Source organism: Podarcis vaucheri (genome assembly GCF_965113315.1).
Source record: "Podarcis vaucheri genome assembly, chromosome: 13".
In the NCBI taxonomy this organism is placed as follows: Eukaryota; Metazoa; Chordata; class Lepidosauria; order Squamata; family Lacertidae; genus Podarcis; species Podarcis vaucheri.
The window spans coordinates 41,397,577-41,423,644 of record NC_138751.1 but is presented as its reverse complement, the minus strand read 5'-3'; the positions used below and the strand labels follow the sequence as shown (position 1 = coordinate 41,423,644).

The following is a 26,068-nucleotide window of genomic DNA, read 5'->3' as shown; positions in this document are numbered from 1 at the left end:
TTTGAATTGTGCTCATAAACGTACTGGGAGCCAATGAAGATCTTTCAGGACCGGTGTTATATGGTCTCGGCGGCCACTCCCAGTCACCAGTCTAGCTGCCGCATTCTGGATTAAATGCAGTTTCTGAGTCACCTTCAAAGGTGTCCCCACGTAGAGCGCATTGCAGTAGTCCAAGAGGGAGATAACCAGAGCATGCGCCACTCTGGCAAGACAGTCTGTGGGCAAGTAGGGTCTCAGCTGCATACCAGATGGAGCTGGTAAACAGCTGCCCTGGACACAGAATTAACTCCCAGGCTGCACACCTGGTCCTTCAGGGGCACAGTTACCCCATTCAGGATCAGGGAGTCCTCCACACCAGCCCGCCCCCTGCCCCCCAAGAACAGTACTTCTGTCTTGTCAGGATTCAATCTCAATCCATTAGCTGCCATCCATCCTCCAACCGCCTCCAGACATTGACATAATAGTTTTTTAAAATTATTTATACCCCGCCCTCCCCGGCCAGAACCGGGCTCAGGGCGGCTAACACCAATAAAATTACAATAACACATAATAGGAAAGAAAAAAAACCCAGTTAATTAAAATACGGGTTAAAATACAATTTAAAATGCAGATGGTCCAGGAAGAGATGGATGATAGAACTCCAGCGGTCAAGAAGTGACCTGAAACTGTTCAGACTTCCCACCACTCTCGGTCAACACAGTCCACCTTTTGCTAAAGAATTAGTGCACGTCCCACCTTTCCTTTTAATGCAGGGATTGGGAACGTTTTTTTCAGTCTGAGGGTGACATCTCCTTCTGAGAATCCTTCCAGGGCCACATAACGGTGGCTGGCAGGGCCAAAGCCAAAAGTGCATGAACCAGCACATGGAAACGTTTGCTTTCATACAGGAGGTTGGTTTCTATATACACAGACCTCCCCGTCCTCATTCCAGACAAGCAAGAGGCGTTGTAAGGATTCAAGGGGACATTGCAGTCAGGCAAAAACAAGTGGAATGTGATACAGGAGCAGAGAAAAGTGTGTGCATCCAGGGGAAGAGTCTTGAGGGCCAAACAAAAAGGCCCGCAGGGCCACATGTGAGATTCTCCAGCCCCATTTTAAATCACACCAATTTGCTTTCAGTCATAAGAAGCTAGTGATGAAGGAGGAGGAAAAGGGCTGAACTGAGCTTTCATCAGCCACGAGTCGAAGGTGCACACTTCATCACGACTTAGGAAAAGTAATTAAATTCTCAGGGTGACATTTATCTTAAATTGTTGTTGTTGTTTAGTCGTGTCCGACTCTTCGTGACCCCATGGACCAGAGCACGCCAGGCACTCCTGTCTTCCACTGCCTCCCGCAGTTTGGTCAAACTCATGCTCGTAGCTTCGAGAACACTGTCCAACCATCTCGTCCTCTGTCGTCCCCTTCTTCTTGTGCCCTCAATCTTTCCCAACATCAGGGTCTTTTCCAGGGAGTCTTCTCTTCTCATGAGGTGGCCAGAGTATTGGAGCCTCAGCTTCAGGATCTATCCTTCCAGTGAGCACTCAGGGCTGATTTCCTTCAGAATGGAGAGGTTTGATCTCCTTGCAGTCCATGGGACTCTCAAGAGTCTCCTCCAGCACCAGAATTCAAAAGCATCAGTTCTTTGGCGATCAGCCTTCTTTATGGTCCATCTCTCACTTCCATACATTACTACAGTGGTACCTCGGGTTAAGTACTTAATTCGTTCCGGAGGTCCGTTCTTAATCTGAAACTGTTCTTAACCTGAAGCACCACTTTAGCTAATGGGGCCTCTTGCTGCCTCTGCACCGGCGGAGCACGATTTCTGTTGTCATCCTGAAGCAAAGTTCTTAACCCGAGGTACTATTTCTGGGTTAGCGGAGTCTGTAACCTGAAGCGTATGTAACCCGAGGTACCACTGTACTGGGAAAACCATAGCTTTAACTATCTTAAATTGCCTCCCCTCAATTGCATTGGTACTTGTTCCACTTCCCTGTCTGGTCAGCTGTAAGTAATTCCACTCACCACAGGGGAGCCCTAACATAACCGCAAGCTGAAACACTCATGCCAGCGTGTAAGGATCCAAAAATATTTCTTCCAGCTCTTGCTTTGAGGATCCTATTAATCCTTGAATTAATTGAGAAAGCCACCCGGAGCCCTTGCTGCCTTCCGGCAAAGCTCACGGAAAACTATATTCTCCTCGCTGAGGCATGCCAGCCACTGACTCACATAACTAAGTGCAGGGTATTTAATTAGCCAGCAGTACAGCTGCCTTCCATCAGAGAGAAAAATGGGACTGTGTGGCAGATCTGTGTTTGGCTAAATGTGATTAAACTGGATGGCAGCCAGGAGATCAAGCTTATAGAAAGGAACTGGGGACAGGATGTCTCCTTGCACAGTTAAAAACTGGACCGAGGCCCTAAAACTTCCCAAGGTGACACAGAGGACCTAAGATTCTGTACCAGCTAAGGTTTGCACCCCAAACATGCAGCTGGCCACACTTGTCAGCTGACTGGTCAAATACTGTGAATCATAGAATTGTAGAGTTAGAAGGGAGCAGGAAGATCATCTAGTCCAAACCCCCGCCCCATAATGAAGGAATATGCAGCTGCCCCATAATAAAGAGATCAAATCTGCAACCATGGCGTTATCAGCACCACGCTCTAACCCAGGCACCCCCAAACTCAGCCCTCCAGATGTTTTGGGACTACAACTCCCATCATCCCTAGATAACAGGACCAGTGGGCAAGGATGATGGGAATTGTAGTCCCAAAAAACATCTGGAGGGCCGACTTTGGGGATGCCTGCTCTAACCAACTGAGCTATCCAGGCTTGTTAACGTGTTAATATTAACAGCTAACTTGATTTGTTTCTGTAACTAGGGTAAGGAATCGAAGCTGCCGATGATCACAATAGTTTTGTCCTCTTTCTAATTTAAAAAAGAAGGAATGATTTTTGAATATTTTGTCAGCCAACTATCCTAGCCCTATGCGGCCCAGGACCCTCGTACCTACGGGACCACCTCTCCTGGTATGCCCCGCGGAGGACCTCAAGGTCCACTAGTGACAACACTTTGGAGGTCCCAGGTCGCAAGGTGGTTAGATTGGTCTCAACGAGTGCCCAGGGCCTTTTCAGTACTGGCCCCGACTTGGCGGAAAGCTCTGTCACAAGAGACTAGGGCCCTGCGGGACTTGACATCTTTCTGCAAGGCCTGCAAGACAGAGCTGTTCCGCCTGGCCTTTGGTTTGGACTCAGTCTGACCCTTATGTTTCCCTCCCCTTACGGTTTTGATTTATGGGCTACTATTAAAATGAGGCTGCATTTTAAATTGTATTTTAATCCGTATTTTAAATTGGTTCCCCCCCAATTATGTTTTTATTGTAATTTTACTGGTGTTAGCTGCCCTGAGCCCGGTTCTGGCTGGGGAGGGTGGGGTATAAATAAAATTATTATTATTATTATTATTATTATTATTAAGCCATGAGGAGAGAGCAACGCCTGCACAGTTGTGTCTGCTTTCTTGTGCTAAAAATGTGCACAGATTGCTTCCAGGAAGCAACACTTATCTATGATCTTAGCTGTGCCGGTTTCTTTGTTATTTCTGCTATGTGACCTCTTTGCATGGAGAGCGTACAAGCGCCTAAACTAGGCCTCGCCCTTCTCGGAAACTGGCAAGTTGTTTGCAAGTTTTTCCACTTATCACCTGTAAGGCTAGTTTTCCACTTTTGGTTTCCCTTTTTTTTCCAAATCCCAGCGTCTCGTGGTGAAGCCTGATCAGCTGATAAAACGGCGTGGCAAACTGGGCTTGGTGGGGGTGAATCTTGACCTGGAACAGGTGAAGGCCTGGCTGAAGCCGCGTCTCGGACATGAAACCACAGTGAGTGTTGCCATTATTTCTTCCCCACCTACTTAACCGAGCTGTTGTCAAGATGAAACGCTGCAATAAGCTTCCTTTTGAGGATGGGCAGGATATTAACGAAGCAAATAAAAAGCGGCACGATTAATTTATGACCTTAAAAGAAGGCATTTTCCGTGGCAGCCCACTAAGTTGTGGAACTGAGGCACCTTTATTAATATAGCTTCTGGTGAATGCTGAAAACACACCTCTTCACCCTGGCCTTTGAGGTGCATCTTTTAAAGGCCCCCTTATTTATGTAATTTAAAGTTATTTTAAACTGTTTTTGGTATTGTGCCTAAATGTGGTAACCCACCCTGGGAACTTAGGGCGAGGGGCAGGGAAATAATAATAATTTTGTGAGAAAGTAGCACTTCATAATGCAGGGGTGAATAATACCTTTTGTTTTTGATATTTGGATGGGGTTTCTCATCCAGAGTATGTTTGTTTCTCATTTTCCACAGATTGCCAAAGCTAAGGGCATCCTAAAGAACTTCTTGATAGAGCCTTTCGTGCCACACAAACAGGTTAGTTTTATTTGTATGCGCAAGCGGAGATTTGCACGGATAACAGTTATTGCGGGAGCACAGCTTTAGTCTTGCACCTTAAAGGTTGCAGCTCCTTTCCTCCAGGACTCTTTTTCCCCACGGAGTGGCTTTTATTAATCAAACCAAAGAATTTTGAAAACCTTGGCAGAGAAATTGGATAACCTCACCTCGAGGCAACAAACAATGTTGCAGGGAGGGGTAGTGGAAACTCTCAGCCTGCTCATGTTCTCCTTCATATACTGTATTTTTCGCTCTATAAGACGCACAAGACCATAAGACGCACCTAGTTTTTGGAGGAGGAAAACAAGAAAAAAAATATTCTGAATCTCAGAAGCCAGAACAGCAAGAGGGATCGCTGTGCAGCGAAAGCAGCAATCCCTCTTGCTGTTCTGGCTTCTGGGATAGCTGTGCAGCCTGCATTCGCCCCATAAGACACACACACATTTCCCCTTCCTTTTTAGGAGGGAAAAAGTGAGTCTTATAGAGCAAAAAATACGGTACTTCCGTTGGTTCCGAAAACGCAAAAAGCTCTGCTGCTCTTTGGTCTGGTAAAACCTTTACCATTCCGGTGTCTCAAATCCACAGGCGGAGGAATTCTACGTGTGCATTTACGCAGCCCGCGAGGGAGACTACGTCCTGTTCTACCACGAGGGCGGCGTGGATGTGGGGGATGTGGACACGAAGGCTCAGAAGCTGCTGGTGCGCGTGGACGAGAAGTTGGATGAGCCCAGTGTCAAGAAGCATCTACTGGCACATGCCCCGCCGAACAAGAGAGAGTAATTCTGAAATCTTGCTCTTTTTATACATATATTAAAATGTTAATTGTGGGTTATGGACAGACGTGTTTTACATGGGTACCCCAGCTCCCCTCCCCCCCAAGTAGAGCTGGGCGATATATTGATAAGTTGTCCGAAACCGGTATGGCGTTCAGATCGCACCAGCTCTAAGTTGCCTGTGGATGGAAAAGGCTCAGGCAGGCAGATCCTGAGAAGGTTTCGGTGAGCACCTTCTTGGACTCCATCTGCCTGTGCCCTTGAGGAAGCCCCTTGCCGCTCGTGAGCAGTATCGGGGCTTGCTCAGCTGGGGTTGGTGGTGGAAGGCTTCCCACCCCCCATCTGAGCAGTTTAACGAAGGACCGACGCTCCTCGTTTGCACGAGAGCAGGGGAGGCATCTGGCCTCGCTCACTAGGGCTGGGCGATGCAACCCTGCTGCTGTTTCTACCTCCCCTAACTTGGGGGAACAAGAAGCAGGCAAGATACGTTTCAGACGTTGCGGTATATCAGCACATCATGGTATTTAGCTGCTCATATAGCACAGTGTTGAGAACCAGCCCTACTCCTGAGAAGAGCTTTGCTTCAAAGTCATCCGAAAGGTGTCTTCTGTTTTGCTTTTACAGTGGTACCCTGGTTTATGACCATAATCCATTCCGGAGGTCCGGTTGTAAACCAAAAGAGGTTGTAACCCAAGCCGCACTTTCGCCAATGGGGCCTCCAAAAAAAGGGGGGGCTTTAATAAAAAAAGGGTTGTAATTCAAAAAAAGGGACATGCACTTCCGGGTTTGACGTGGTTGTAATCCAAAACGGTTGCAAACCAGGGTACCATTGTATATGGTAGGCAAAGGTTCCCGGGAAGGGTTTGGAAAATGCTTCTGGGCCAGCTTTAGTTTAAAGGGACAGGAAGGAACTGCTTTTCAGTACAGTGGTACCTCTGGATGCGAACGGGATCTGTTCCGGAGCCCCATTTGCACCCTGAAGCGAATGGCAACCCGCGTCTGCTCGTGCATGCAATTCGCTGCCTCTGCGCATGCGCGCCACGTCATTTTGAGCACCTGCGCATGCGCGAGTGGTGAAACCTGGAAGTAACACGTTCCGTTACTTCCGGGTTGCAACCCGAAAATGCTCAACCTGAAGCAACTTCAACCCGAGGTATGACTGTATCAGATTTCAGTTATGTTCCTCCTCTAGCATCTGAAGCTGTCAGGCAGGACTTCCACGCTCAAGGCCTGGGTATACCTGTGGCTGGGGCAGGCCAGCCCTGCAAGCTTGCACCGAAGCTTGTAGTCACCACTTGCTTCGCCCCCTCTGCCCCTCTCTGGACAAGATCCCCTCCAACCAGCCATTCCCATAGGAGACACCAGTGGATAGGGGAACATACCCTTCTGGACAACAATGCTTGAAGGTGCCCTGAACAACTTTGGGTAGCAGTGCCCAGCTCTCCCGCCTGCGTTCCTTGCTGTAGCAAGAAAAGCCGGCCCAGGGAGGGTTTCCTGTTGGGCCCTGCATGGCAGAGGCTCTTTAGGCATCTTGATCATCTCGGCATGGGAGCTGGGGCAGTGGCAGGGACTGCAGCGCAACCCACAGAACAACCCTTCACCTGCCTCTGCGGCTTCGAAGTCTAGAGGAAGGCCAGCAGCTCGCTATAGGGAAGTGCTGCTTGCTATGGCGAGCATAATTGTGTGAAGTCCACTTGTGGTCTTTAAGAAAAGCATCCTTAGTACTCACAAAGGTTGGTAAAGAAAACATCCTCTGTTTTTCTCCTGTCCTTTTTTTGTTTCTGTGGTGGTGAACGGCTGGGTTCTCCCCCCCCCCTTTTTTTCTTTTCTTTTTACACTAAAAAATCATTTTCTCGACATGGAGGTGCCCTGCTGACATTTTGAAGGAGCCTGCTTTCCTTTTAATGTCGTCTTCAGGCGGATAATAAATGGCCTTTAGGGAGGGATCGCGATGGCAGATGACGCAGTCCCAATGTCTGACTCATTCAGGCCTGGGCGTCTGAAACCTCAGCTGGACTGATGGCAGACAGACTGAAGGAACTAACGATATGGCTGTATAACAGGCCCAATGTGGAGTGTCTTTGGTGTGCACCCATTTGGTTTTGATGAATTTGTGTCTGTGTCTGTGTCTGTGTCTGTTTTCCCATTTTGTGTGTGTTTCTGCCTTCTTTATATAGTGTCTTGGCGAGCTTCATCTCTGGCCTCTTCAATCTTTACGAAGACTTATATTTTACGTACCTGGAAATCAATCCGCTAGGTAACTCCTCTCTGTTGTTTTCAGTGAAATGTCCACATCTCATTCATTCTGTATTCTGCAGTTCTCAATTATACGGCGAAGTGTGGTAGAATAGAAAATGAAGATGGAGCACGGGCCGCTCGCTGCAGACAGGCAATGCATTTCCATGAACTTGTTCTTGTCAGAGTAATTTAAATTAGGCCTCCTCCACAAACAGGGAGCGTAGAAAGTGTCCATCAGTCTTTGAGAGCGCTGATGCAAGCGAATCTTTCCGGAGATTAATTTTGACGTCCAGTTCTCACAAGCTCCAGAAACGAGGGTCAAACTAGATGCAATATAAAATGCACTGTCGTCATTCTCCCTCCCTTGTGAGTTTGAAATAACAACCATGTCCCCTCTCAGCTTTAAAAATAAATAAATTAAAATAAACAAAAGGGTGAGTGATGAAGAACAATGATGTTTAGCATCACATCTAGTCTGGTCCTGAGAAATCCACTTTGATCAGAACATGTAGCATCCTTTATTTCCGAGGATCACTTAATATTTTTATTTATCTAGGGATTTTATTTGACATGGGATATATTGTGCAAATTCACTGCACCCTTGCCTGCATGTAGCAGGCATGGTTGGTGTATTGCATGATGTGTGACTTTCCCTTCCCCCAGCTGTATAATTCCCAGGGGCTTCTTTTGGCCCGTGGTGGGTATATGCAGGAAGCAGAGGTGGGGGTGGGGATGACAAATTTGCCTGCCACTTCTTGTTGTTGTTAAATATACATACTGCTTATATGCCAATATGGCTTCCAAGTGGTTTGCAACTATAAAATCAACCCACAATTAAAATACACGTAATATTAAAACATCCTTAATCGAAATATACAATCAAACAAATAACAGAAAAAGCCACTGAAAACCCACCTCTCAGATTAAAAGAACTAAATACTTAATAACCAGACCCAGGTGTCTTCATGAAAAAGGAGGGGGGACGACCCACAGATCATCATGTAACTATTATACACTTAATGCATTCAGGAGATAGTTGTAAGAGAGGTATTTGTAAGAGAGCACATTTCTGTTCAGTGAAAGTTGGCTTATTCATGTGTTACGCAATGTTACTGGCCTTTCACCCAGTAAAGATAAAAGGGGAAAGTCTAGCTCCTCTTTCAGGCCCTGAGGGAGACACATTTTTAAAAAATACTTCAGGATCCACTGTGTTTATTTTCTAAGTAAAGGTTTTGTTCTGAGTCTTTGGATGCTTTTTTGTGTTTTTTTTTCTGGGGTGCTCCTGCGATGTGAAGCAGCCTGCAGCCATGTTCATAATGGTCAGAAGTAGTTTGCTGCAGACTAAAAGGCACTTTGGCACATAAATATCACAGAAAGTGACCATGTATGGAGTTGACCTTGTTCAGCGTGGACTGGCTGTGGGTCTTGGGTAGATGTTAGCCACCCCTGTCTTTTCTGCGCCCAGATTTATTCCAGAAGTGTGCCCCAGCCATTGGAAGGTGCTGGTTGTGCTGTGATGGTGGATCTGGTTGAGCACTCAACAGGGAAATTTCCTACCTAGGCAACACCTTGAAACTAGATGCTTTTCCATTTGTTTAAATAAAAAAATTCCTTCCAGAAGCACCTTAAAGACCAACTAAGTTAGTTCTTGGTATGAGCTTTCGTGTGCATGCACACTTCTTCAGATACACATTCCATTTGTTTGTCCTTGTTAGTAGGTTCATGCTGATCTCCTCCTTCTGTCTCCCCCTCTCCCCTCGCCAACAAAGTTGTAACCGCAGATGGCGTTTATGTTCTTGACCTCGCTGCGAAGATCGACGCAACGGCTGACTATATCTGCAAAGTGAAATGGGGCGATGTGGATTTCCCCCCTCCCTTTGGGAGAGAAGCTTATCCAGAGGTAAACGAAAAGGGCTGCTCTCAGGGTGGTGTTAGGGAATTAAGGTGGCCTAAGTGCGTTCTGTTGAGCGTGAGGCTCCTTGACTCCAGCTAACGTGCAAGAAAGCCTCCGTCTCGAAATCCGAATTCCCATCAGAACATTTTGGTCTCCCCAAATCCCCTGTGTCTTGTTGCTTGGCAGAATGTCTCCAGTGGTTATCTGATGCTCTGGCATTTCTTAATTTAGTAATTACAGCAATTGCACAAAATACAAACCAAGGTAGAAGGCTGTTGTTTTTTTAAAAAAAAGAATTGTTGTCTGGCCAAGAAATCCATTTAGATACCTCTTTTCTTCCCTGCCCGCCAATCCCCATTAGTGTGTTATTGCTCAAGTGCTGACACTTAACTCAATTTGGCCAGGTTTCTAATGGATGAGTTATTTTAAAATAAAAAAAAAACACACGACCTCACTGAATCATCCCCCTTCCCAGGCACTAATGAAGACTCTTAGACTCTACACTTGTTAAGAATGTTAATGAACTTGGGTCTGGCCTCTGCAAGAACAGAAAGAAATGTTCTCAAAATCCACAGGGTAGGAGCAGCACCAAAAGGAAGGTTTTATTATTATTAACTGAGGTTTGGGCCCCTACCTATTAACTGAGGTTTGGGCCCCTACCTAATCACTTCATCAACCCCCTTTTTCTTCGTACACCTTTCTTGAACATCGGTTCTTTCGTCCGTCCCTCCAGTGGTAGCTGTGGTAGTTTGGCTAGCCTTGGAGATGAACAGAAAGCACCCCTCCTGTTTTTCACTGGTTTCTCTCTCTCTCATTTTGGGGGGTGCTTCTACAGCATTATTTGGGACCTGGGGTAGTCCAACTTCCTTCCTCTTCAGATCTAATATTTTCACCAGAGATTTACGTTGGCCTGGAATTGTTTAACTAAAATTTATTAGATTCCCATAGCACCTCACAGTATAAAATTGCTAGGATGACAAGCCTGGTATCCATACTTGACAGGGTAGGGCAAGCACAGGGGTCCATTATCCCTGGAGGACCAAATACAACTGATACCTGGCTGCCTTTTTTAGGAAGGCTCAATCTCTGTTATTAACTGAGGTTTGGGCCCCTACCTAATCACTTCATCAACCTCCTTTTTCTTCGTACGCCTTTCTTGAACATCGGTTCTTTCGTCCGTCCCTCCAGTGGTAGCTGTGGTAGTTTGGCTAGCCTTGGAGATGAACAGAAAGCACCCCTCCTGTTTTTCACTGGTTTCTCTCTCATTTTGGGGGGTGCTTCTACAGCATTATTTAGGACCTGGGGTAGTCCAACTTCCTTCCTCTTCAGATCTAATATTTGCACCAGAGATTTAAGTTGGCCTGGAATCGTTTAACTATAATTTATCAGATTCCCATAGCACCTCACAGTATAAAATTGCCAGGATCACAAGCCTGGTATCCATACTTGACAGGGTGGGGCAAGCACAGGGGTCCATTATCCCTGGAGGAACAAATACAACTGATACCTGGCTGCCTTTTTTAGAAATAATAATAATAATAATAATAATAATGGGGTTTTTTTAGTGGCTTGATACTTTGAAGAGAAACCCCAGTCCAGGCGGTGGCTGAATCCCTCCAACGCAGTTATCCTCAGTACCTCTGCCCCCGTCAAACACCACTGGGGAATGCTACTGAAGTACTACTGAGCAGATAGAGTTTTGCTGCTTTCAACACTGCCACCCAACCCTTCTGCCTCGTTAGTTCTTTTTTGGGTGAAAGAGTGGGGAAGTTTATCATGCCTGTGGCCTCCTCCTCAGACCTGGCCTTGACTTTACAGGCTTGTTTACATTATTATTATTATTATTATTAATCATTATTATATTCAGCTTAACAGGAGACTTGGGTTGAGAGATCAAGGGAACGCCTGTGTAAACAGGTGTGCCAAATGTCGTGACCTCCCTCAAGGAATCATGGAATCGTATTGCTGTAGGGGGAGAGGAGCCATGACTGATGACACACCTTGTAAATTCCTGAGGGTGGGACTAGATTTTATCTTTGGAAACATTGGTTTCAATATATGTGTTTGAAAACACAGAAATGAGTGCAAAGATGTGCACCTTGCCCCATTTTGACTCCAGAAAAGACATTTATCTGGCTTCATAACTCAATGAGTGAGCGAGTGTCATTTAAATTGATCTACGGGCATTTGTGGGGGGGAATGGAAAGATGGGGAAAGAATTACTTGCTCCTCCTTTATTTCCCCCCACAAATGCTCCTGGCTTTGTGTTATGAGAGAAGTGCGGAGTTTACTGTTTTGTCCTTAGAAGTTTTGATTCTAATAATATGCGGGCTCTTGTCTGCAGGAAGCCTATATCGCCGACCTAGATGCCAAGAGTGGAGCCAGCCTAAAGTTGACCATCTTGAATCCCAAAGGCAGAATATGGACCATGGTGGCTGGAGGCGGCGCCTCTGTAGTGTACAGGTACCAAGCGCATATCTTGTGGGAGTGGCAGCTGAATAATGTATGGTTCAACTCCAAGTTCCATCTTTTGATTAGTCATCGTTTGCTCTTCCTTGCCCAATCATCCCACACGGGTTAATCATTGTTGGAATGGAATGATGAGACTTTTGAGAGGTCCCTGGAACTCTCTCGGCGGTACATTGCCCTTAATACTTAGGAGATTTTGCTGTCCCTGAAATGGAGCCTACGCTTAGGCCTTAGACAACATATTCCATATAAATACACAGACTGATAACCTGATACATGATTTGCCACCCTGGGAATCTCTGCTATTTTTGCTTTGCTTTCAAAATGCAGTTGTAGCAAAAATGTATAGTGAGAATTCTCAGGTGTTTAGGCTTGTGGAGCGCGGCTTCACATATCAATGCCTGAGAGGCATGGTGGTCCTGCCACATTTTTCTCCCAGTTGCCATGGTGGCTGGAAGAAACTGTGCTTAGGCTCAGTTATGAACACTGCTGGGTAAATTCTTACCAACACTTAACTTTGGGAAGCCGAGGATATTTTATGCAAGATAATTTGATACGCATGCACACACTTCAATTCTGCTAAGTGGGTTCTAATCCTCGCTAACTAAACTGGCTTCTCTGTTTCTGTCTGCAAAGTTCAAAAAAACCCCACCTCCCACTGTTGGCTGAGCTGCTGTGTTGCCACATGAACATTTTATTTTAACTATTGTGGCGGGATTTTCTGACTGAAGAGCAGTTCAGCCAGGCTAGCTGATGCTCTTGCCTCAGTTCCTCATCGTGAACTAGGAACGCAGCCTCGTTCTTGCTCCGCTTTCCACAGGGTCTTATGGGCATCCTTAGTTTCGCAGACTGAGCCTTTTTAATATCACTTGTGTGCTTTCCACTTAGTGACACCATCTGTGACCTTGGTGGGGTGAACGAACTCGCCAACTATGGTGAATATTCTGGAGCTCCCAGTGAACAGCAGACCTACGACTATGCCAAGACTATCCTCTCCCTCATGACACGGGAAAAGCACCCAGAAGGTAAAAGAGAACATGGGGGGTGGGGGGGCACCTCAAGCCTGGGGACTGTTAGAATTCCTGCTCCATGATTGCAGTCACGGGATTGTTGTCTTTCACACAACAGTATATGTTTTGACTCCACAGAGTGGGAAGTGACTGAGACAGGATGTTTGTGTTACTCTGTTCCATGAAGTGGGACCTATTGTCCCTCGTTCTTTTTCTCTTTGCTGTCTGATACTAGAGAGAGAGGGAGCCATGTTGCAGTGCTCCGTGTGTGTTTATTTGTAAATAAAGTAGATTAGCCAAAATGCTGCGTTGCTGAGGTCTGTTACGCATGATGCGCAAACTCTACGGATCCCTAAGTGTGCCAGTGTCTGTTGGCATCGGTCACTGTGACGTTCAGGCTTGAAGAAAGCTTTTGAAGCTCCCGAACGATCGACCAGGAGGGAGAGAACATGCCAGTCGGGCATGTGTCTCTGCCAGGGTCCTACTCAAGTGTAGGCCGAGCTCCTGACAGGGACCATTCTGATTGGCCCAGGAGGCCATGCCCAACCAAATCCCCCTCTGACCAGCCATGTTCCACACCTTCCTTGAGCATTTTTGGCCTTCCTGGAATGAGCCACTGAACTGTGATATTGTCTCTTGGATGCGGAATGGAGAAAGGTGTGTTTTGTGTGTGGATGTAGAAACCTTGGGTGCGCCTTTTGTGTGTCAGGAGTGTGGTTTACTGTGGAAAGCTGTTTCATAGAAATACTTGTTGCTCTTCGACGCAACACCTTGGTGGTCGGACATTGGAACCACCGTTCTCTTGAACCCACCCTAGTGCCTAGAAATGACCCAGTTAATGGTCCATGCTGGCCAGGAAAAAGAATGTGACAACAAGCAAGGGAGAAGCAGATAAAAAGAAGAGAGGGAGCTGGCAGGTAGAGAAACTCAGATGGGGAAAGAGGAGAAGGTCAATGAGAGGTGAGAGGAGGAGGGACAAGAGGAAGGAACAGTAGCAGGAAGGAAATGCTCCTACCTGGCTCAGTGAAAGCTGAGGGGCAGATCTAATGGCCTCCTGGCCCCACAACCAGCTAGATCCTTTGGGGACTGAGACTCCCTGCCCCAGTGGTCCTCTAGGAAGGCCTAGCCTCAACCAGACCCTACAGGACTTCTACCCTAGTGCATTTTCACCAACACCTTCCAAAGAAGCTGGTAAGCATTTAAGTCCTGCAACTGCTTGCTGCTGAATGTGGTGATAATGAGCGATTGGGTTTGTGCAAAGCTTTCCAAAAGACAGCTTTTCTCCCGCCCCCAGAGACATCTAGGTGCATTCAGAATTTCTTCAGGGAACCAATGTGTGCATGTTATTTTAAAATGACCAACGTCTATATTGGAGCATCCTCCTGGCCAGTGCTGGATTTACATATAAGCTAAACAAGCTATAGCTTAGGGCCCCACTCTCTTGGGGGCCCCCCAAAAAATTAAAGGAAAACTGGATGTACCTATTACTAGAAATACCGTCTTTTACACTCACTAAGTTTAACAGGGTACAAAGGTCTGCTGTTCCAATGAACAGTGTGGGCTGCTATGGTGATATTGACATTATATAAAAAATCCATTGTATTAATGACAATTGCATTGTACAGGTTATAACCTTAATTTCATATTAATAAAGCTATTTATAATTATTAGTTTGCATCATATATTTACACCTATTATTATTTCATTTTATCGTGAGTTTCTAGAGACTAGATTCTGAGTCTTTGTAAATTGTGTTTCTAAAGGAACTCTTGTTATTGCCTAATGCCAACGTGTTTGCATTATTAAGTTTGTTATGAATAAAAAATCATTTTAAGTTAGAGCTTAATAATTATTTCACTATTAATATACTACTACTTCATTGTATTTCACTGTTAATATACTTCTTCTTAATTGTATTTCAGTTCAACAATTACTTTGATAAAATACATATTTTGTTAGGTGCAAATGGCTTTAGATACCTATCAGGTCCATCAATTACCATATAGCATATATTCAACACAAAAAACAGCGTCAATTTGTTGTTGACAAAGGACAGCTGGACATATAAAGGGCCTCGTTACCTTCAGTAGCTTAGGGCCTCATCAAACCTAAATCCAGTCCTGCTCCTGCCTATCAGCTGCTTCTAAAGCGCTCCAGGCCTAGAATTATGTTCTGGTATTTCTTAACAAATCAACTCCTTTCTCTTCCCTCTTGTTCCTTCCTCTACCTTGCACAGGCAAAATCCTGATCATTGGAGGGAGCATTGCTAACTTTACCAACGTGGCTGCCACCTTTAAGGTAAAGTTGATCCTGAAAAGGTGCATGGCACTGGTCATTCATATTGGCATGCTCATCTGAGTACGCTGGTAAAGAAACATTTACGTTTTGCTGAGTTTCCAGGGTGGATTGGAACTGAACTGAATGGGTTGTTGACTCAGCACTGTCTGTGCGAGTGCCGAGGGAACTTAGGTTTTGTCTGGGGCAAGTTGCAGCGCTGTGATGAGGTTCAGTACTCTTGCGAGGATCAAAAAATAGGTACTGCCTCTAGTCTTTCATCCTCGTTGCAGTGCACTGACCCAAGGTAGCCTGTCCTTCAGCTTCTGTGGTGAGAGGAGGCAAGATCAGGCGAGGCAGAGAGATGTGGTGTGAGCATCGTTAATGTGGATTTTGTTGGCTTGATAGCTAGAGCTAGCCGTGAGTGTCTGTGCATGATTTTCTGTTTTTAATATTTCCTTCTGCAGGGCATTGTGAGGGCTATTAAAGATTATCAGGGTCCTCTGAAAGAGCATGAAGTCAGGATCTTCGTGAGGAGAGGAGGCCCAAACTACCAGGAGGGCTTAAGAGTCATGGGGGAAGTAGGTGAGCAAAACCCTGAGGATTATTTAAACTTCAAATACTTCCTGCTTCCTCATTTGCTTTCATTTGTTTTTGCTCTCTTAGCCTCATTTAAAGAGCGTTGATGACAGCTAGCAACAAAGGTTTCACAATACAGTGGTGCCCCGCAAGACGAATGCCTCGCAAGACGGAAAACTCGCTAGACGAAAGAGTTTTCCATTTTGGAGGTGCTTCGCAAAACGAATTTCCTATGGGCTTGCTTCGCAAGACGACAATGTCTTGCGAGTTCCTGCTGGTTTTTTCCCCTCCCCCCCTTTTTCTAAGCCACTAAGCCGCTTATCAGCTGATCCGATCAGCAGATAAGCCGCTAAAAGCAGCTGAAAACTGCTAAAAGCCGCTAATAGTGCTAATAGTGCTAACCCGCTTATCAGATGATCTGATCAGCAGATAAGCCGCTAAAAGCCGCTAATAGTGCTAATCCGCTAATCCTTCAATGGGCTTGCTTCGCAAGACGAAAAAAACCGCTAGACGAAGAGAATCATAGAACGGATTCTTTTCGTCTTGCAAGGCACCACTGTATGGCCCCTGGGTTCCCCATCTGACTTCCAGCAGGGCTGATAAAAAGAACCTTCATGCCCCTCAGCCAGTCTCTTGAACTTGAGCCCAGAAGCAGGAGAAGGAAAGCCAGCAGACTTTCCAGTGCTTGCTCCGTTCAAAACATTGTTCTCTGTTTAAAAACCAGTGGCTGGCCCCAGGGCATTAAAGACTTGGTAACTCCAACTTTTGACAATTTGGGCTACATTTTTTTTATGCTGCTAGATTAAGACTTCTCTCTTACACTGTCTCCCAGTAGTCCTAAACTTAACCGGTGATGGTCATTGCTGTGTACCCATGATAAAGCAAGGCCTCTCTTTAACTTCACCAGACAGTGGACGCTCAGGTTGCGAACATGATCCATGTGGGATGCACGTTCGCAACCCACAGCGCCGCAGTGCGTTTCTGCGCTTATGCGCAAAGCGTGATTTAGTGCTTCTGCGCATGCGCGACTACAGAAACCCAGAAGTAACCCGTTCTGGTACTTCCAGGTTTCGGCGGTCCGTAACCCAAAAAAACACAACCTGAAGCGTCTGTAACCCGAGGTATGACTGTATTTCTAGAGTGAGTCTTTGCAGGGAGGCTGTAGCCTGTTCTGATTCTTCTTTTTTTCTTTTGCATTCAGGGAAAACTACTGGCATTCCTATCCACGTCTTTGGTACGGAGACCCACATGACTGCCATTGTCGGCATGGCACTGGGACACCGGCCCATCCCAAACCAGCCTCCCACGGCAGCCCACACGGCAAACTTCCTCCTCAACGCCAGCGGCAGCTCCTCGGTAAGGCTGGTACTGCAAACCTGAGAGCCGGAGTGGTTAACAGTGTCAGACTAGAACATGGGAGTAAAGGTAAAGGGACCCCTGACCTTTAGGTCCAGTCGTGACCGACTCTGGGGTTGCAGCGCTCATTCACTTTATTGGCCGAGGGAGCCGGCGTACAGCTTCTGGGTCATGTGGCCAGCATGACTAAGCTACTTCTGGTGAACCAGAGCAGCGCACGGAAACGCCGTTTACCTCCCCGCTGGAGTGGTACCTATTTATCTACTTGCACTTTGATGCGCTTTTGAACTGCTAGGTGGGCAGGAGCAGGGACCGAGCAACGGGAGCTCACCCCGTTGTGGGGATTCGAACCGCCGACCTTCTGATCGGCAAGTCCTAGGCTCTGTGGTTTAACCCACAGTGCCACCCACGTGCCACCAGGGTTCAAAACTCCAGATGGCCTTGAAGCTCGCTAGGTGACCCTGGGCCTAGTCACCGCCTCCCACTCTAACCTAACTCACAGGGATTAAAGGAGGGAGGAGAGAACCTTGTAAGGCCGCCTTGAGCTCCTTGCAGGAAAAGGCGGGACCTGCCGGTAAGAAATAATAATAACCCTATAGCACAAGGGTGGCTTATTTCCTGGCCCGAGGACCCACACTGATCCAGCCACCCCTTCAAGGGTCACATGCCAGTTCACGCATAGATCACATGCAGGCACACTCAATACGCATTCATGCTCGCCACAGGAACAAATGCACACAAACTTAGGTAGACAGCCCTCCCTGCTCCAGCACTGGGAATGTTGCCTTTTACGCTTAAAGAGTAAGGATTTATCTCCTGTCTTGGTGCTGTGGTGTTCAGTACTAAGATGAGAGGTGGAAGTTTCCTCTTCCTGCCCTTTAGGGGAGATTTCTAAAGAGCAGGCAGAGGGATTTCATCTCCTTCCACTGTGGTTTGGTGGGCTGGATTGGGGCTGTGTGTGTTAGCGAGCCACTAACCCCCTTTTTTTCTGGCTTCTCTGTTCCCCTTCAGACCCCAGCAACAAGCAGAACGGCATCTTTTTCTGAGTGCAGACCCGACGATCTGGCTCCGGCAAAGAAGGCAAAGCAGACAACGCTTTCTGGTAAGCTCCCAGTTTCTTCGGATTCCCTCCCAGTGCTGCTTTCCCATTCCTGCGTGCTCTCCCTTTGCACGGGCTGCTGGAGCGTGGAAATCGGAAACGTAATATTTTCAGGGAATCCTTTCCACATCTGTCCGTCCGTCCCCCTCTGCCCCCCGCCCTGCCAAGGAACATTTCCCATGGAATCCCTGCATTTTGCAGATAATTTTGGTAGCACGCTCTCTCCTTTTGCATGTTGCGTTGACCAGGTCTGTTGTGCCTTGTTTCTTGCCTTGAGAAAAAAACCCCTAGGCATCACTGTGTCTTTCTTTCTTTAAATTCAGGGACGGGGTGGGTGGGTTGGAGATCTTCTGAGCATCGCCTTCCACTGGAAACCTCCCCTTCAGCATATGAGCATGTAACGTCTTTGCACATAGCACCACCCACTTCCTGATTTGTGCAAGGCAAGGTTTTTAGCTTCCGTTGCTGGCAGCTGCAATGCGAAACCAGTGCTGCTTGCAGAAATGTGGCTCTGGGTCTGCCTCTTGTGGGATCTTCTCCCTTCTCTGGAACTTTTATCTCCCACACCAACTCCCCCTGCACATCCCTGGGGTTGATGCCCCAAAGTTTGAGATCCACCGATTCTGGGCCAGTTGTCCACAGCGATAGTTTTCACACACACACACACACACACACACACACACACACACACACCCTACATTGACTGACACCTTTCCCGCTTTCCCTACTAGCCTGGTAAGATTCAAAAGAGCTCCTGGGTTCCTAGACACCCGGTTTGAAAACCACTTAAGATTGCAGTTGCCTAAGCCCCTACCCCGACCCCCCCCCCCGGCAGCCTAATGTGAGACGAAAGCCAAGACAGGCAGCCTTGTCGGATTTCTTGCAATGGTGATTCTCTCTTTAACAGATGCGTCCCCACCTCCGAGACCTGTTCAAGGTAGGACCCCACCACTAGCTCAGCTCAGTGTCCAGCCTTGCTACCAGCTGCTTGTGCAGTTAATTTTCAACGGGTGTCCTGTGTGGTTTTTGGTTTGGGTTGGCCGGTGTTATTCCTGCTCTTTACCCTTTCAGTTTTGTTGCCTGGTTTGTCCCTGTCCCCTCTTGTCCCTGGTAATGTGGCTTTTTAAAAACACCTCTCTCTATCTTCTTTCCCCTCTTGCCTCTTATTTATTTTAATTCCCCCCCCCCTAAAACACAATTGTGGGAAAAGAAGGGCCTATGATCACCAACTACCATATTAGTCTGCATATAAGTCGCTGTCGAATGCAGGCCACACTCCTAAAATGAGATCTCTTTGAAAGCGGGGAGGAAAAATACCATAAATCGCTGGCAGCATCCAGTGTCTTTCACGGTTTCTAGATTCCACTCATAATGAACAATTCTCTGGGCACCTGTAGAGAAGGACTGTCAATGGTTATACAAAAGGTTCCACCTTAAATCACAGCTTTTCTACCTGTTAAGACAGTGATTATAGACCTGTCTCAGGTTTTATGCAAGCCAGAATTGGGGAAAGAGTGCAGACTATATTCAGACTGATGTGGTATTATTGTCAAGTCTTTTTAAACCTCTCCCTTGCTCTCAAGAGTGGTACAGTTCCAATGCAATCCTTATTGGCCCTCCTGCTATTGAATTGTGAGCTAGTTTGCCACTGACTTTGCAGATGTCAGGCATATAGCGCTTTCGGCCCCCATAGCCAGTGGTTTTTAGTGCAGTGCTGCAAATTCAGACAGTGTGTCTCTTTATCTTTCCCTGTCTCTATTCCTGCTCTTTGATCAGCACCATCTTATCCTTTAGTCACTGGAGTTTAGAGTAAGCTATTCTTACTGAGGGATTTTCTGTTGGAAATCTTCATCTGCATGATTTTAATAGGCTCACAGGAATGCAGTGCTATAGTACAGGAGATGCTATTCCAACAACGACAACAGCGTCCTTCAGTCAAAATACTCCCAGGAAGGATCACACCAATAAAACCATTGCAAAACAACGTTTTTTTCCTGTGGCTTACAGTTTGTGGTTTGTCTGGGGAAGCTGAACCACCAGCTGGGTTTGGACAACACGCTAAGCCCAAATAATGGCTTGGCTTAGCTTAGCACAGGAAAGAAACAGCTGGGAACCTCCTCTCTGGGAGCCCGCATGTTGGTTCGCTTGCTCACATTAAGCCATAGCACAGGGAACCTAAGGCCCTGTGCACAAGTGGCCCAGGGGGGTCGTTTAACCAGCCCACGAGCCACCCCTGAACTGAGCTGCCTGCTTAGCGAATCCCTGTGCGCTGCGCTAAACTGGTGCAGCATAGCACTGGGACTTGCTTCCGCATTGCCAGAAATTGCGTCTGCGCAGACGCAGATGCCGAAAATCACATCTGCGCAGATGCCAAAAATTGCGTGCGCAATCCGATCCCTGCATAGCATTTACCTCAGCGTTGCATGTGGACGAGGGCGCTAAAATAACTTCTTGCATATTGCTTGGCGTTCCTTGATGGAAGAGCAGCAATAAGCGAATCAAACCCTGGATTTCTCCTTCCAGATAGGGGATGGGATACTTGTTTTCTTGGCCCTTCTCCCTTGTTTTCATCCTGCCTCTGTTTCCTGCTCCCTTTCCCAATCCTTTAGGCACTTTAAGGTTTGGTCTATCATAAATAAAAACCCAAATACCCTTTGTTTACCCTATCCCACTTTAGCATTTGTGGTAGATTGTGGTGGTTTTTAGAAGTCTGGTTGGTGTGTTTAAGCTGCTTTTGTGTGCTGCCACTCAGCAGAATGAAACATTGGGTGGGTAGGTGGGATCTCTGGTTGGGGACTTCCATGGGAGTGTGTTTGCGTGTTGGTGATAGAGTGGTTGCCATTGTAATGAAAACCACCAGGGCAACCTTCCTCAGCCCAATGCTCTCCAGACTGAAGGTCTGATGGAAGTTGGAACCCAACAATACCTGGAGGGCCACTCCTGTTTTAGAATCATCATTACAGCTCCTAGTTCCAAATTAGCTTTCAGTACCTACAACAGGAAAAGCATATTGCAATGGAGAGATTGCCCACCTTTGTAATAAAATACTGGGCAATCTTGTTGGTTGCTCCCCTGTCCCCACAGGTGTCAGGTGTTTGGGATTACAATTGAGGAGCTCTCAAACTTTGCTATAAGTGAACTTTCAAGTCTCAAATCACTGCTTCCCAAGTCTGCAGATGTACCACAAGACAGTCTTGTGGTTTCAATATTGAGCAGGTTCCGTTTTATGTAAGTGGCCTTGGGGATCCCTCTGAGATAGGAGAGAGGTGTAGAAAGCTGTGGAACACCTGTTGTTCCCCCCGCCCCTTCAGCACTTCCAGGTATGCTCCGAAACATGTAGCTGGGCATTTCAGCATTATTTCAAAAATCCTGATAGCTGAATTAAAATGGGAGGCATGTCACTCTTATACTTGAAAATGCTTGTGGTTTTTTTTGTTTGATTTGTTTTCCGAGGATAAGATCTGCCCTGAGAGAAGTTGCCCTTGCTTCTGCAGAAGTTGCTGTTTAGAGCCAGAGGCGCAGCAAGGTCAGGTGGTACCCAGTGTGGAAATCTTTTTGTCACCCCCCACATTGCAATTTTTGGGAACGTTGCCCAAAGTTGCTGAGCTTCTTTTAGGGAGGGTGCCCTAGAGTTGTTGAGCTTTTTTCGCGATCCGTGGTCAGATTTTTGTGATCGGCGGGTGGCGCTCACATCACCTGTGGCCACTGATCGTGAAAATCCGATCACTGATTGCAAAAATACGCCTGCCAGGGATATGAGCGCTGCCCGCCGGGGAGTGCCAGGCTGATCGCTGGCCGTATTTGCGTGATCAGCGAGTGGATTTTCACGACAACGTTCACACCAGTCGCAAAAATCTGCCCACCAGGGGTGCGAACACCACTATGCCTATCAACCTGGGGGGATTTTGTAAACCCCCCCCTGGCATGACACCAGGGGCAGCCCTCACCCCTACCTTCCAATGCCCCTGTTTAGAGCATGCCCTTGATTTGGAGAAAAGCAGAGACTCGTGCAGAGATGCAATGGGCAGCTTCCTCTAAAGCTGGATAGTTTTGTTATGGCTCTGCACCAGGGGTCACTGAATGATCCAATGCAGAGGCACACCAGAATTGTTCAGTTCAGAGTGTTTCACTCTCCTGGTGGGTGCTTAGGGATCACAGAAGCTTTCCAAGATGAGTCTTTATTTATTACAGCTTCGTAGTTTCTCTCTCTCTCTCTCTCTCTCTCTCTCTCTCTCTCTCTCTTTGTGTGTGTGTGGGGGGGCAATATTTTGTGTCCCCCATCCTGTAGTTTCTCTCATTCTTTCTGGAGAGCACCGACCTTCAGGAGTGAGAAGTGCAGCCGCTTTTCATTGTACTGATTTAGGGGAGCAGTTGGGTCAGTCAAGATGTCCATTTGGAAGAAGCTTACAGCTTTGTTTACATATCTATGTAAGAATAGCCAGTGTGTAAGAATAGCCAGTGTGGTGGACAGGAAACCTTCCCAGTAAGAACCTGGCGACTTTGGCTGCTTTCTGTCTCTCATGCTTTGCTTCCTACGAATGGCTGGTATGCGCCTCCTTCTTGTAATGCAGAGAGAGATGCTTGGCCAGGGATGGCTTTTGCGGTCGCGTGCCTGGCCATGCGCTGCCGCTTGGAGCCTTTCTGTATGGATGTTAAACGTCTGGCCCTGGGTGGGCGGGGTCATCTTCTCTTTTCCCCTCATGCAGGTAAAGCCACCACCTTGTTCAGCCGCCACACCAAGGCGATCGTCTGGGGGATGCAGACCCGGGCTGTGCAAGGCATGCTGGACTTCGACTACGTCTGCTCCAGAGACGAGCCTTCAGTGGCTGCCATGGTTTATCCATTCACGTATGTTCACAGCGCCTCTGTCCCACGTGGGGGGGGGAGCTGCTCCCATTCCATCTTCCTGCATCTCAATTCCTTTCTGCCATTTTTCTGCGGCGGTGGAAATCTGTAGCTAGGCTGGGACAAGCGCTGTCCTGCTAAATATTATATATTTCCTCTCCCCCCCCTTTTGTTGCAAACTTGTACATTGCTTTTGTGCTTTGCCCTCCTCAATCTGGTTCCCTTTCATCTCTTGTCTCGGATTGAGGCCCCAGTGCAGTGCCGGATTTACGTATAAGCTAAACAAGCTATAGCTTAGGGCCCCACTCTCTTGGGGCCCCCCAAAAAGTTCAAAGGGGAAAAAACTGGATGTACAATTCCAAAATATAAGATAAAAAACAGATAAAATAAAACCTACATACAGCAGCAGTGTTTTGTGTTGTGTAGGCTCCTGTGATGTACGTCATGGGCCCCATCTGCTAGCCTGCTCCCTAAAATATCACTGGTTTGCTCATTTCTATATATAGTGTGCCTACATTCTGCATGGACTGATTGCCTCACAACATGTGCAAATGGCTTGAGATACCTATTGGGTCCAGAAATTACCTTATAGCATATATTCAACACAAAAAACAGCGACAATTTGTTGTTGACAAAGGACAGCTGGACATAGAAAGGACCCCATTACCTTCAGTGGCTTAGGGCCTCATCAGACCTAAATCTGGCTCTGCCCCAGTACATCCCATATCCTCCTGCATCATCTAAGTTACACCTACCGTTCATTGCAGCCTGTGTCATGATCCTTGGCATCATTTGACATTACCTGGTTCTGGGGATTACATAGTACTTGTAGAATCTCTGCCATGCATGTACTTGTTGCTTCTTTCCACAAACTAGCAAGCTGGTAGAATTCCATTATCGCCCATTGCATTTGCATAGCTGCCCCTTTCCTGTCCTGTTTCCTTCCTTTTCTTTTCCATGCTCCCATTAGGGCTGGGCGATACATTGTTTTCAACATTGTGATATATCACCAGCTAGACATCGCAATGCATCACAATATCTGAAATAAGGATGGAGCTATGTAGAGGCATTGGCTGGCTTCATGGTTTTCCCCGCATCGTGGTTTTTGCATAGAGCGCGCGCACACACACACACACACACATCTTTGATTTGCAACATATTGCCAGGTCAAGAATTATGTAACCGATATCACAATACGGACCTGTAATAGGTATGAGTTACTCGTGTGTAAGCTGGTGCCTTTCTCGGCTGATTTGCCTTGTTAAACCTTTCTGACTGCACAGCCCCTTCTCATGGTGGCTGCCTCAGTCACTGGCAGAATCCGTCAGTGGGCGTTTCTTGAACCCCTTCCAGCATAAAAGTTGTTTGACACCCAGTCTCCTCCTCCTCTCACTTCGCGGGAGTCTTCTGCGCAGGGAAGGCGTGGGTAGCGGAGGACCTGGGCTCTCCTCACTGATGCCCAGTGAAGAGTCCTGGAGCCCTCTCTCCAATTCCCCCATCTGCCTCCCTTTATCCCCGGTGTTGCGCTGAATGGCTTCCCCCTCTACTGAGCTGTTTCTCCCCCTGCTGCTGGGTCCTTCGCCAGCATCATCTGGGAGCCTCCCCTTCGCCTCTCGCTCCGATGTCAGTTCCCTGACAGGACCTCAAACTGGTTTTGGATGATATATCGCCTAGCCCTAACACACGTCATGATTCGTGATTTATTGCCAGGCCCAAAATTATGAAACCAATATCAAGACAATAGACTTCAAACTGGTTTTGGACGATAGATCAATATATTGCCCAGCCCTAGGAAACTCGGTCACAGGTAAATTAGCTTCATCTTGGCTGTGCATAGAAAACGAGCCTGCTCCAAAGGAGACTAGGCTGGAGCCCTCCTGCTTGTGAGCTCTCTTCCTGAGGGATTGTTGTTTCTGTTGTACGGATGAGCATTCAGACATGTTTGCCCCTACCCTGAAGTCTGGCATACCAGATGGAGATTGACCACCTCAGGGAGAACTAAGGCTTAGATGGAGCTGGGAAAAGAAGTTCCCATTTACCTACAGCAACAGAAGCTCCACAAGTGTTGCCCAAAGCAGTAATGCACATTCCCCACACTGGGAAATGTGCCACTGTTTTCGCCTGCATGTGGACCTTCATTTCTCTCTCTGTTGCAGCAGATAATTAATGTTGGGGCTTGTGATGCGTTTCCTTGCAGTGGGGACCACAAACAGAAGTTCTACTGGGGCCACAAAGAGATACTCATCCCCGTCTTCAAGAACATGGCAGACGCCATGAAGAAGCACCCGGAAGTGGATGTGCTGATCAACTTCGCATCCCTCCGCTCGGCCTACGACAGCACCGTGGAGACCATGAACCACCCGCAGGTGTGTGGAGTGGAGTTGGCGGGACCCAGGTCCTGAGGAGGAACAGAAGCGAACAAAAAATAATACAGTGGTACCTCGGGTTACATAAGCTTCAGGTTACATACGCTTCAGGTTACAGACTCCGCTAACCCAGAAATAGTACCTCGGGTTAAGAACTTTGCTTCAGGATGAGAACAGAAATTGCGCGGCGGCAGCAGCGGGAGTCCCCATTAGCTAAAGTGGTGCTTCAGGTTAAGAACAGTTTCAGGTTAAGAACTGACCTCCGGAACGAATTAAGTATGTAACCCGAGGTACCACTGTAATTCCGTTCCTGTGCAAGTAGCTACACCACAGCTTCCAATCACACATAGACTGAATGTGCAAAGGGCAGAGTGGGATTGTGCCTGCTGGTTCCCCCTGTGCAGGGTTCCTGATCTTGTGGTATGACCCCTGTGCACATAGCGCTAAGGGGATGTGGGTGGCGCTGTGGTCTAAACCACTGAGTCCCTTGGGCTTGCCGATCAGAAGGTTGGCGCTTTGAATCCGCGCAACAGGGTGAGCTCCCGTTACTCTGTCCCAGCTCCTGCCAACCTAGCAGTTCAAAAGCATGCCAGTGCAAGTAGATAAATAGGTACTGCTGTGGTGGGAAGGTAAACGGCATTTCCGTGTGCTCTGGTTTCTGTCATGGTGTCCCGTTGCGCCCGAAGCGGTTTAGTCCTGCTGACCACATGACCCGGAAAGCTGTCTGCAGACAAATGCTGGCT

The 26,068-nt window shown here is 47.3% G+C and overlaps 1 protein-coding gene and 1 long non-coding RNA gene across 3 annotated transcripts in view; one reads left to right on the top strand and one right to left on the bottom strand.

The window, feature by feature from the left end:
* The window catches only part of ACLY (ATP citrate lyase), a 61,985-nt gene that overhangs the window by 16,991 nt on the left and 18,926 nt on the right, over positions 1 to 26,068 (top strand). Inside the window, exons 3-16 of one of the 2 annotated variants that reach the window (XM_082194731.1) lie at positions 3,734 to 3,856; positions 4,339 to 4,401; positions 5,008 to 5,198; positions 7,373 to 7,452; positions 9,203 to 9,333; positions 11,672 to 11,790; positions 12,685 to 12,821; positions 15,043 to 15,104; positions 15,548 to 15,665; positions 16,861 to 17,015; positions 18,027 to 18,117; positions 19,022 to 19,051; positions 22,821 to 22,962; positions 25,157 to 25,325. In XM_082194731.1, the coding sequence (XP_082050857.1) occupies positions 3,734 to 3,856; positions 4,339 to 4,401; positions 5,008 to 5,198; positions 7,373 to 7,452; positions 9,203 to 9,333; positions 11,672 to 11,790; positions 12,685 to 12,821; positions 15,043 to 15,104; positions 15,548 to 15,665; positions 16,861 to 17,015; positions 18,027 to 18,117; positions 19,022 to 19,051; positions 22,821 to 22,962; positions 25,157 to 25,325 (1,611 nt within the window). The remainder of the gene's footprint in view (positions 1 to 3,733; positions 3,857 to 4,338; positions 4,402 to 5,007; positions 5,199 to 7,372; positions 7,453 to 9,202; positions 9,334 to 11,671; positions 11,791 to 12,684; positions 12,822 to 15,042; positions 15,105 to 15,547; positions 15,666 to 16,860; positions 17,016 to 18,026; positions 18,118 to 19,021; positions 19,052 to 22,820; positions 22,963 to 25,156; positions 25,326 to 26,068) is intronic. The other variant, XM_082194732.1, reaches the window with a different exon arrangement.
* Positions 21,304 to 22,814, bottom strand: LOC309516422. Its single transcript, XR_014212904.1, has 2 exons — positions 22,433 to 22,814; positions 21,304 to 22,305 (listed from the first exon to the last, which is right to left on the bottom strand). It is a non-coding gene; the product is annotated as an uncharacterized lncRNA (long non-coding RNA).